The sequence below is a fragment of the Callorhinus ursinus genome, unplaced genomic scaffold (assembly GCF_003265705.2).
Source record: "Callorhinus ursinus isolate GAN/ISIS: 27379988/994484 unplaced genomic scaffold, GSC_fseal_2.0 scaffold1, whole genome shotgun sequence".
NCBI classification, from domain to species: Eukaryota; Metazoa; Chordata; class Mammalia; order Carnivora; family Otariidae; genus Callorhinus; species Callorhinus ursinus.
This window is the reverse complement of record NW_027397063.1, coordinates 115,388,841-115,401,377: the sequence shown is the minus strand read 5'-3', so window position 1 is coordinate 115,401,377 and position 12,537 is coordinate 115,388,841. Positions and strand designations below refer to the sequence as shown.

General features: G+C 34.3%; 1 protein-coding gene across 2 annotated transcripts in view; it reads right to left on the bottom strand.

The window, feature by feature from the left end:
* Window positions 1-12,537, bottom strand: part of STAG1 (STAG1 cohesin complex component) — a 428,102-nt gene that overhangs the window by 185,542 nt on the left and 230,023 nt on the right. For both annotated transcript variants that reach the window (XM_025881833.2, XM_073899645.1), the window contains one exon: window positions 2,797-2,873. In XM_025881833.2, the coding sequence (XP_025737618.1) occupies window positions 2,797-2,873 (77 nt within the window). The remainder of the gene's footprint in view (window positions 1-2,796; window positions 2,874-12,537) is intronic.

Sequence of the window (12,537 nt, the reverse complement as noted above, 5' to 3'; positions counted from 1 at the left end):
ACAGTATTCTGAAGAAACTAAAAGACCTGTACAGTATTCTGAAGAAAATAAGATACTGTATATTTAGCAATATGTAAGCATTTAAATGCTGTTTTTTGCTAAAGTGCTTAAAGATAAAATAGCCTTAGAAAATAATTAATGTAATTCTGCTTTAAATGTATATATTCTAATAAAAAACTGTGTTAGTTGTTCTGTCAAACAGGGAAAAAAGAATGTTTTCCTTTAGAATTTCTTCTTTCTTTCTTTGAAGTACAGTTGACACACAATGTTACACTAGTTTCAGATGTACAATACAGTGTTTCAGTAAGTTCAGACATTATGCTATGCTCACCACAAGTGTAGCTACCGTCACCATACAACATTATTACAATACAACTGACTATATTCCCTATGATATCTGTATCTTTTATCCTCAGGACTTATTCAAAAACATTCTTTTTTGATTGTCAGTATTCTCAAGTATGAGGAAAAGAATATTTAAGATTATGAAATAAACACCTTTTGAATAATTTTCATTTGCTACATTTAACTCAGTATCACTTTTGGTAACAGTTTACTATTCTTCTAATACACCTGAATATTTGACAATATTCACAGGAATATTTTCTTAGACACATCATGATCTTCATTTTGCTGAATTCCTCATCTTCCCCTACTTATCTCAAAATCTTACTACAAAGCAATGATGTCCTGTTTTGAAATTTCACTGTGTATTCACATTGTATTTCCTCTCATTCTTTTCTCCCATATAAAGTGTTTTTATAGCTTAAATCTCGGTTTTCTCTCAAAATTTCTCCCAAACTTGTCTGTACACAGTCACCTGGTGAACTTTCAAAAATCCCAAGCCCAGGTTACATGCCTTACAAATTAAATCAGAAGGTCTGGGGATAAGGGAGAGAGCCAGGCATCAGTTTTTAAATATCCCTAGGTGATATTAATATGCAGCAAAGTTTGGGAACTATTGTTTTAAACTCTTAGTAGTTCCTGAAGGTCCAAGATGCATACTACTTTTTACTCTGCGATCTTATTCACCTATGTTGCAAGCCTGGCATGGTACATGTAGTTGGTGAGTAAACCTACCACTTTCACCTTAATTTGACTTCGTTATCTTCTATTTGCCACATATAAACTTATGAAGTTGTAACAAAAAACCTTTTTTTAATTAAAAGTAATTTCACAGAAATGTTTCAGAATACAGAAATTTTTGAATTTTAGAAGTTAATATAGTACATATACTTTATATCCCATCACAGTCCAAGAGAATCTAGGGCAGCCCCCTGTCATTAAGTACATTATTATTTCCCCAGCAAGACATAAATATTCACAATGACTGAGGTAAATAAAAATTTTAATAGCTTAGGTTAGCTGGGGCCAGTTTTGCCACCATTAAATTGGGAAAAAAAAGTCCTTTGGAATTTCAGAATGTTTTGGATTACAGAAATGAAAACAAGTAATTATGAACATTATATACATGGGTCACAATGTAAGGTCTCCCCTACCTCCCATAGAATGTGACTAAATAGTTTGAGAGCCACTGACAGAATGTTTCTGTAAAGACGCTCATGAGGGGCGCCTGGGTGGCTCAGTCAGTTAAGCATCTGCCTTCAGCTCAGGTTATGATCCCAGAGTCCCGGGACCGAGCCCCACATCACGCTCCCTGCTCAGCGGGGAGCCTGCTTTTTCCCTCTGCCCCTCACCCTGCTCATGCTCTCTCTCTCTCTCTCAAATAAATAAAAAAAATCTTAAAAAAAAAGATCCTCATGAAAATGTTTTGGTGTGTGCCACTAGGATAAAGGTGAACACCTGATGAAAAAGATATTTGGTGTGCATGTGTTTGTTTTACCATGTATTTGTAGTACTTTTTTCAATTAAATATAAATATTCCTACTACTAGTAATAAAAATAGTCCTGAGCCCACCCCACTAAGAGAGTGGAAAAAAAACAATCTTTGTTGTTAGTGTTGAAAATCAAGAAAAGAGAACATCTATAGAAAATAGAAATCTTATTTAAATCAAAAGGCAGAATATTAAAACTAAAATTAATGGTGGTCTAAAGCATGACATAAAATGAGTTTACCATAAACAGAATACACAAATAAAATTGTGAAAGTGTTTCAACAGTTAGAATCAGTGAAAAGCTGATTAATTTGTGAAGACTAGCAAAGAAAACATGTATTCTAAGTAGAAATCAGAATATTTTCGACTGTCCCAAATAGAAGTTTAAGTTTACACAAACACACAAAATGGGGGTGGGGTTGGGGAGGGGGCAGTAGGCAGGGATAAACATAATTTAAGGAATTGTGGATTAAATGAAGCTAAGCAGGTTATTTTTCCATCAGGATTTCTAAGAACCTTAAATAAGATAATGAGCTTTGGCAATCTCTAAAACAGGTATAATATGCAGCCTTACTCACACTTACTTGACCTCCAAACCCTTTTTTCTTTAAATCATTTAACATGACTAATTCCACAGAACATAAAACTACTGGAGATGCATTTATAAATTTGGGAATTTTAGGTGGTCTTCAAGAATGAATGTCAAGAATCAACTTCTACTTCATACCACTGATTTTATTATCCTTATCAGTTACCAGTCATTTTTAAGTGATACCTCCATACAATGAAACAAAATTGCCAAAATCGTTAACTTTAGAATTAGTAACATGATTATATAAATGAAGAAATAGTTTATCTTCTCTTAAACTAACCCAAATCAAAATAAAACTTAAAATAATCACCATATTCACCATTTTAAAAGTATAAGTAGGCAATTTGCATAAATATTGAAATGCTATACCTCATCAAATTCTTCAGTCATTTTTCTGATGATTTCTGCATTCTGCATATTTCGAAACATCTCTATTCTCACAGTACCTGTGGAACAACAGATTTTACAGTTAATATTTTTCTATCCCATGCTAAACATTAAATTTAACCTGGCCACTATTTGAAAAATTTTGTATCAAAGTTTTTGGGGTTTTTTTTCTTCCCCCAAACTCCTACCTAAAGGAATCCCTTGTTTAAGAACTTCAAAGTTCTTTAGACATTTTTTAAAAACCTGAATATTCTGTGAATTAGATAAGTATGAGGGAAAAAACTGAGAGGAGTGTTGGGGAAGGAAAAGATGAAGACATAAAATAATAAATTTATATTGTAGGGAGGGCCCTAAGGATTGACTGGTGCTATCCAGACATACAGCTGACTGACTTAGTATGAAAAACACCCAAGTATAGAGAATATTATCTCTCTTCATGCTTTTTTCTAATATTCTTTATGAACAGAATATTCTTCTATAAATTAAAACTAAATGTTCCTTAACCTATTAACACCTGTCAATTAAATCTGTTTTATCTGAACATGAAAAATAGCTTGGTAACTTCAACATAAGTATCAAACAAAGAAAAAGTTAACACCCTTTCTCATCTCTTTCTTTAGTACTATTATATTAGCTACATAATTTTTATCTCAAATATGATTATATAAATATTATCACTCTAAAAATATTGAGTGGTTTATATCAAAAACTTGTGTTAAAAATTAACATAATTTAAATAAAGTAAGGTTCAAAATCAATCTGGAGTTACAGAAAATACTGGCATAATAATTACATGAGGTTCAGTTTCAACTGTATACATGTAAAATATTCAAGTTAAAAATCACAAGAATAAGACTCAATGAATCAATAAGAAAATACTTGAGAACCTCTAACAGGTTCCTTGCCAGTGATTACCAGCTCCAATTCAAACCACACTTAGGTATATAAAAGGGAAAAGTCTCTAAAGTGTACTGTACTCTTACAGGAAAAAGCATGAAGCAGTAGAGAGCCACTAAAAGTCATCAAAGTGTACTCTTAATTCAGAGGCCCAATAAAAAACTGCAATGGCACATTTGGCATATCAAACTTAATTTGAGTTAGTTTTTATTAATCTATAAAATGAGAAAAATGGCATCTCCCTTATATTTTTAATAACCATTTCTAAGCATGTTTTAATTACTTGATGTACAGCTCTCCTGTTTATTTTCAGGATGCTGAATTCATTAAGTACCACCAACAGGTATCCCTCACACCCAGCTGTAGAGAAGAGAGTCTAGATTGGAAGGTGAGTGAAAAGGGAAAATATTTTTAGAGTTCCTCCCCAAAAGGCAATTTCCTAAACACATGAGGAAACTTTTACATTGTGATTTTATTTTTTTATGGGAAAAACAGTATCATAGACAGTACTTAAAAGCATTGAAGACAGGTTGTTTATGTACTACAATACCGCCTTTATTTAAAAAAATTAAATAAAAAATGCATTGAATTGCTAAATTATAAATTATCTCAAGTAAAAGTAACTTTTTGTCAAACATTCTTTAAAAATCACTCAAATTAGAAGCACCTGGGTGGCTCAGTTGGTTGAGTGTTCAACTCTAGATTTCAAGTTGGGTCACGATCTTGTGGTCGTGGGATCGAGCCCCGCATCAGGCTCCACACCAGGTATGGAGCCTGCTTGGGATTCTCTCTCTCCCTCTGCCCTCCCCCACCAAAAAAATAAATAAAAATCACTCAAATCACACAAAACTGTTTTAACTGTATTTAACCTTGTTTGGGTCATGAACTATTTTGTCAACCTGAAACAGAGTCCCATATATAAAAAGCATGTAATTTCAAGAGTTGTTTCATGGTACTCTTGATAAGCAAAATTATCTTCATTAAGTACTAACCAAGAAAAAGAAGTAAAATTAGATTTTTAAGTTATTAAACATGAGAAGAATTAGCTGTTCTTGGAGAGATGGAAATATTTGATATTTTGCATGGAGTAGCATTATTAAATGGCTATATGCATTTCTCAAAAGTCATTTATCTGTACACTTAAAATGTGTGCATTTGGAAACTATATCTTGGTAAAACTGATTTTTAAAAACTCAAGAAAAAGGACAACGTTAATCAGAGTAGTTCAGTAAAAAGTTATACATGTCAAGAGTGCCTGGCTGGACCAGTAAGTACAGCATGTGACTCTTGATCTCAGGACTGCAGGTTTGAGCCCCACAGTAGGTTTAGAGATTACTTAAAAAGTTACATGTATCATTGTTAAATATGAGTATAAATAATGTTCAATTCTATTTCCATGATTAATATGGCAGTTTTCATATACAGTGGAGTCTTAACTATAATTTCAATGAACTATCAAGTTAACTCATAAACAGAGGACTATTCTGCTGTATTAACTTAGTATCATAAAATCAAAGGCAACAAAACAGAAACTAGTACTAAAAGCAAAATAAAAACCAGCTGTAAGCTTAGCATCTTTAAAAATGACTACCATATATAACAATTATTAATAAAATAAAGTCAGATGTTTAAAGCTATAATTTTGAAAATGAACAGAAGCTTGTCATTGAGGTTTTTTTAAGAGGAAAATCTTTCTGCTGCCACAATGACTATTTGAAACATTAGCCTATTTACTTACTACTTTCTAATTGTTCATTCTTCTTCAGTCCAGTCCCACAACTCTACTGCAACTGCTCCTTAACACCTATTATTTGCTAATTGTCACATCAAAGTCTTTCTTTAGTAATACCCTATCTATTCTATTTAAAACATTTGAATCATGGAACACCACATCAAAAACTAATGATGTACTGTATGGTGACTAACATAATATAAAACAACAAAACAAAACAAAACAAATTTGCTCATTATACTGGTTTCTGTAACACTATATCCTTGTACTCTAATGACTTAAACTTTCTTTCACTTACTTTTTGTCATTTACCTGAATAAATACAGGTAATTTCCTGTGTTCTGTCCAACACATTTTTCTTTGTCCCATTCTTCATTTTCTAACCTGGACATGGCCCCCATCTATCCTCTCCCAGTAGGCAAAAGTATGGCAGAGACTACTACTTATTAATCTTTGTATTTAGCCCAGTTCCTCGAAAAATGCCTGACATCTTAAGTCTTCTCTCTCCTATTTTAAGCTTTCTTTGACAATGGATTATGAAGATAAATTAAAGATCCAAAATAATTCAGATTCACAGAAACAAATATCTGAAAATAAAGAATGAAAAAAAAAGATTATCTTCCACTCTCTGAAACAATTATCTGTGAGAATTCTCAAATAACCTACCAACGTACATATTTTATATTAAGCAGGCCCTCTGACAGGATTAGACTTCTAATGAAGATAAAGAAAGAACTTTGAAAACTGTCATCTTTAACCATGAATAATTCCAGGAACAGTAACATCAGAAAGTGCCCATCAAGTTCTCAATCATTTATATTATGTCAAACTACTGGAGAGAACATAACTTAAAACAATACCTATGGTATGGAATTTGGCAAATGTTTACTGAAATTACAAATTCACACACTCCTTGGCCTTGATATTGTACTTGTTGCAAAGTATCCATAAACTTACACACGTGAAATAAAGAAGGTACAACATGATTCCCTGAAGCACTGTTTCTGAAAGCAAAAGTAAAAATACATATACCCATAAATAAGATTCTGATTAATAACTAAAAGTGTTGATGATGATAATAATAATGGTGGTGGCAGCTAACACTTGGGTGCTCATTATCCACCAGGCATTGTTCTAAGAAATAAGCCCTTGAAGCTAACCCATTTAATCTTCACAATACCTATGAAGAATGTACTATTTTTCTCTCATTTTACAGAAGAGAAAATTGAGGCACCTAGAGATTTAGCAACTTGTAAAAGGGGTTTCCCAGTAGCAGATTCATAGTATGCATGTATGCATGCAGTTTGGCTATAGGGTCCATGACTAACCATTACTCTTAACTGACTAAAATTAATGGGATCCATGGAGCTGTCTAAAACAATAAACAGACCTGTGTTGGATATGGAAAGATCTGCAGGATATATTCATACATGAAAAAAGGAAAAAAAGGAAACGTATATGTATTTGATTGTATATACTTTATTTTTTTTTATTTAAAGATTTTTATTTATTTATTTGAGAGAGAGAGAATGAGAGATAGAGAGCACGAGAGGGAAGAGGGTCAGAGGGAGAAGCAGACTCCCCGCTGAGCAGGGAGCCCGATGTGGGACTCGATCCCGGGACTCCAGGATCATGACCTGAGCCGAAGGCAGTCGCTTAACCAACTGAGCCACCCAGGCGCCCTTGATTGTATATACTTTAAAATATTTCTGGAAAGATACACAAATATCTGGCAAAATGGTTGCCTCGGGGAAAGAGAAATATTTGGTTGAGGTTGGGGATATAATGGAGATATTATATTGCATACCCTTTGCATTCCTTATATTACTCAAAATAAGGAATACATTTCAAATAAAAATAAAATGTTAAAAACCAAACTGAAAGACAGATTGCTATTAAACTATGCCTATCAAACATTTATGTAGTCACTACCAATATGCACTCATAGGAGGGTAGGCTAAGAATGCTTGACATAAGTTTGCCAGAAATGCAAAATTTTATGTTTTTCTTACCAGCTATTATAGAATACAAAAAAATGGAGTTGAAAATAGGGCTGGAGAACATACCCTTGGCATAATTAGTGGCATGGACAACAATGAAAAGAAACTGTAATTGTGGTTACAGTAACCACAACATTTAACAAAACCCTCAAGAAATCATTCTAGGTGGTTTAAAATCTTTGGCATCAGACATAGCAGGATTTAAACCTCAGTTCCATGAGTTACTAAGCTATAGGACACTGAAAAAAATCAATTGTTCTCTATGAAACTCAGATTTCTAATCTTTAAAATGGTGAGAATACCACTTCAGTGTAGAAATTTTTCTTGTTCAATGCTGTAATTCCTAGTGCTTGGAATAGTGCTTAGTACATCGGAGGACCTGAAAAAAATGTTCGTTAAACAAATGACTAAGGATGATATGAGAACTAAATAAGGTAACAAATGTAAAGAATTTAGTACTGTATTTGTCACATGTAAGATGCTTACCTACTTTGAGCATTCATTTTTTTTAGGAGATTATCCTACCCATTTTAGAGGGAAGCTAAAAGCTCTAGTTTCTTAGCTGAACTCTACTGAAAGCCAGATTCCTAAACTGTACATGTTGCCGGGTTAATGCCATCCGAAGAAGACCAGTAATCTCTTTTATTCCAGAACCAGGCAAAGTCATTCCAGTTTTCCTATCACCCAGACCAAATCCTCCACTTCCAGAGTGGAAACAGTCACATACATTACACTAAACATCTCTGTCCAAAATGACTAGAACCCACCAGAGAGAGGAGTTAAGGTGATAAAGTCACTGTCAAAGAAGCAGGAGCCCACAAACTCTTAACCCCATTTTACATGAACCACATGGTTTAGAGAACTGTCTCACCTCATTCTCCTCATTTTCAGTTCTACCCTTCCTCTATTCTATGATGACAGCCAAAGCAGGAACTCTAGCCTTCTCTGTATCCTTCCAACTAGGTACAGAAGCAGACAGAAGAGAAAACTGAATGCATACAGAACTTTATATAGTAACAAATCAATTTATCCAAATATAATAAAAGGCCCTTTTGGGTTTATACCTTCTATGACACTGTAACATTCTGGCTCCTTCAAAATTAGTGGACCTGGTTGTGGGTGAAATATATTAACATTGCCTAAGAGCACTTAGCAGAGAACCTTCCTCAGAGCTTTCCTACTAAGCTGTTCCATAGAGCAAACAGCTTTCTATTTTAAGGATTTTCTTTTAAAGATTGGATTATAAAGTCTTAATAAATAAAATCTAATCTGGTGATGAACAAGAGAACAATCCAAGCATATAACAGGACAATTTTTGGTAGCCTCATTTTCTGTATCATTTTTATTTTAAGTACTAGACAGCAGGTTGTATATCAAAATAAAGTAGAGAAAGACTGAAAATAAATATGGATAAATTACTAGAGAAAATCTAAGTCAGAAAAGGAGAAGAAATGCTGGGGCTACTCAAATTATTTACTAAAGTATTTACTGCATACCAGAATACAGAACTTAACAGTTACCTAAGATTCAGTGACTGCATACATGCAGGAGTCTTTCTCAAGATTTGAGGAGAGGGAATGAGGGAAAGGTAGAAAAAGAGACAGATACTTTGGTTGCTTTTTAATGAGCATTTCAAACTTAATTATAAATATCTTGTGATATATGCAGTCTGTCTAGGTAGTATGTACACAAATGGAAAAAATTACCTCATAGGTTATTATAAATATAAACTTTGGGAAACCTAGATCTTTTAGAATATATTAAAATAGAAATTGTTGGCAGTACCTGGGTGGCTCAGTCACTTAAGTGTCTGACTCTTGATCTCAGCTCAGGTCTTTTTTCTTTTATTAGAAGTTTATTAAATACCACTTCAATTATTAATGGTTACTAGAGAATTCAAGTTCTCTGTATTTTTTAATTGGGTAAATTTAAGTCCCTCCCCCCCGAATTTCATTTTTTTTATTATGCTATGTTAATCACCATACATTACGTCATTAGTTTTTGATGTAGTGTTCCATGATTCATTGTTTGCATATAACACCCAATGAATCAGCTCAGGTCTTGATCTCAGGGTTATGAGTTCAAGCCCCATGTTGGGTTCCACACAGGGTGTGGAGCCTACTTAAAAAATATATATATTGAAATGTATAGGCCTCCACAGGTACCCTGCATGAATAAGAAAAAGAAATTGTTGTGATTATATCTCCAGTGATTGAGTCTGTGTCTAAATGTCAAACTGCACTTGGTAACATTCCTTATAAAAAGCTTATATACTTCATCCTCTGTAAAAACAAAAGATAAGTGAAACATCAAACTAAATGTTCAAAAAGAAAACTCACATTTTGGCACATGACATGGGAGTACCAACTGACTTGTCTTTCGAGACCACGTAGGGTACATTTCATCCATTTCAAGAACAGATAAATTTACTAAATATTAGAATTTCAAATTTAGAGCTTGGTTGGGCCATGCTAGTATATCCCAGGGCCAAAAGCAAGCATTGTCCTAGGGCTTTAACCTTTCAAACCACTTTCACCAAATCTTGAACAACTATTAAAATAACCTCATCTTAAGTCCACATAAGAATTAAAGGAAAGAACAAAGAGAAAAATAAATTTACTTTTTGAAACATCCATCTGCTACCTCAGACACTACTACTACTATGATTCAAGAAGAGCAGGGTTTCTTAATCTGTGGCATATAGATTCTTAAATATCTATGGACCTTTTGAAACTGTATGAAAATTTAGGTCTCTGCACTTTGTGGAGAAAGACCCAAATTTTCAGGCTATTACTAAAGGAATTGAGAACTCCAAAAGGTAAAAACTACACATTAGAGGAAAAATATCAAAGATTTTTAGTCTTAGAGAATTGAAGAGAAAAATTAAATGGTGACAGTAAAGAATAGTTCCTTACTAGAGAATGGAATTAGAAACCAAGATCTATGTGCTAAGTGTGTTCATTGCTAATGGAATGTCATTTCTTTTAGGCCCTCTCACCTTAAAGAACAGGAAATATATATGTGTGTACACAAACATAGCTATTTCTATATGTATCAAGACATATATCACTTAATAACATATATTAAGCGATATATGTTATAATATCTTTAACTCCATTATCACATGAAATATTCTAGAGTCCTCGCCTTGCTTTTATCCATAATTTCCTACAGTGAAATCTCCAACAGTGAAAACTCTGGTTCCCACCATAAACCATCTATTTACTAATTTTTTCAATTCCAGTACACACACGTATGAAGTAACTTCAGAACTGGTAGCCCATTGCCCAGTGGAAAGTAACTGCAACTAGAGTACCATACTTTTATACAGTTCCTTTTGCCTTTAGTCTTATACTTTCCAGTTCAGTTATTTAGGACAGTACTTTTCCCCTAAACCCCTTCAGCAAGGTTATTTCATGTATTTGTAATATAGATTGATACTTTTGTCACAGTCTGAAATTCAACCCGGAATGACCTCATAAGGGTTTTTTTTTTTAATTTGCAAACATCAATGTTTATTCTTTGTGCTGTAAGTTCTATGGGTTTTAAGAAATGCATAGTATCATATATCCATCATTACAGCATCATACAGAATAGTTTCAGCACCCTAATCCCCTGTGATTCAACCCTCCTTCCTCCCTAAAACCCTGGCAAACATTGATCTGTTTACCATCTCTACAATTTACCCTTTTCCAGAATGTGACATAAACTGGAATCATGGTATGTAGCCTTTTCAGACTGGCTTCTTTCACTCCGCAATATCTACTGATATTCATCTATGCTTCTTTTTTTTGAACAATTTTTTTAACATATAATGTATTATTTGTTTCAGGGGTACAGGTCTGTGTTTCATTAGTCTTACACAATTCACAGTGCTCACCACAGCACATACCCTCCCCAATGTCCATCACCCAGCCAAACCATCCCTCTCACCCCCCCGCACTCTAGCAACCCTCAGTTTGTTTCCTGAGATTAAGAGTCTTTTATGGTTTGTCTCCCTCTCTGGTTTCGTCTTGTTTCATTTTTCCCTCCCTTCCCCTATGATCCTCTGTCTTGTTTCTCAAAATCCTCATATCAGCGAGATCATATACTTGCCTTTCTCTGATCTACTTATTTCGCTTAACATAATACCCTCTAGTTCCATTCACATCATTGCAAATGGCAAGATTTTGGTTTTTTGATGGCTGCATAATATTCCATTGTGTGTGTGTGTGTGTGTGTGTGTGTGTGTGTGTGTGTGTGTGTATGTCACATCTTCTTTATCCATTCATCTGTCGATGGACATCTTGGCTCTTTCCATAGTTTGGCTCTTGTGGACACTGCTGCTATAAACCTTGGGGTGCACAAACCCCTTCGGATCACATTTGTATCTTTGGGGTAAATACCCAGTAGTGCAATTGCTGGGTCGTAGGGTAGCTCTATTTTCAACTTTTTGAGGAACCTCCATACTGTTTTCCAGAGTGGCTGCACCAGCTTGCATTCCCACCAGCAGTGTAAGAGGGTTCCCCTTTCTCCACATTCTCGTCGACCTTCAGAAAGGAGGAAAAGGAAGATAAAATATACCAAGTCATTCCCTGACTTGTTAATTTTAGCCATTCTGACTGGTGTGAGGTGGTATCTCATTAGGGTTTTGATTTGGATTTCCCTGATGATGAGTGATGTTGAGCACTTCCTCATGTGTCTGTTGGCCATTTGGATGTCTTCTTTGCAGAAATGTCTGTTCATGTCTTCTGCCCATTTCTTGACTGGATTAGTTGTTCTTTGGGTGTTGAGTTTGATAAGTTCTTTATAGATTTATAAAATCTTTATAGATTTTGGATAACTAGCCCTTTATCTGATATGTCATTTGCAAATATCTTCTCCCATTCTGTCGGTTGTCTTTGGGTTTTGTTGACTGTTTCCTTTGCTGTGAAAAAGCTTTTTATCTTAAAGTCCCCATAGTTCATTTTTGCCCTTGCTTCCCTTGCCTTTGGCGATGTTTCTAGGAAGAAGTTGCTGCGGCTGAGGTCAAAGAGGTTGCTGCCGGTGCTCTCCTCAAGGATTTTGATGGATTCCTGTCTCACATTTAGGTTTTTCATCCATTTTGAATCTATT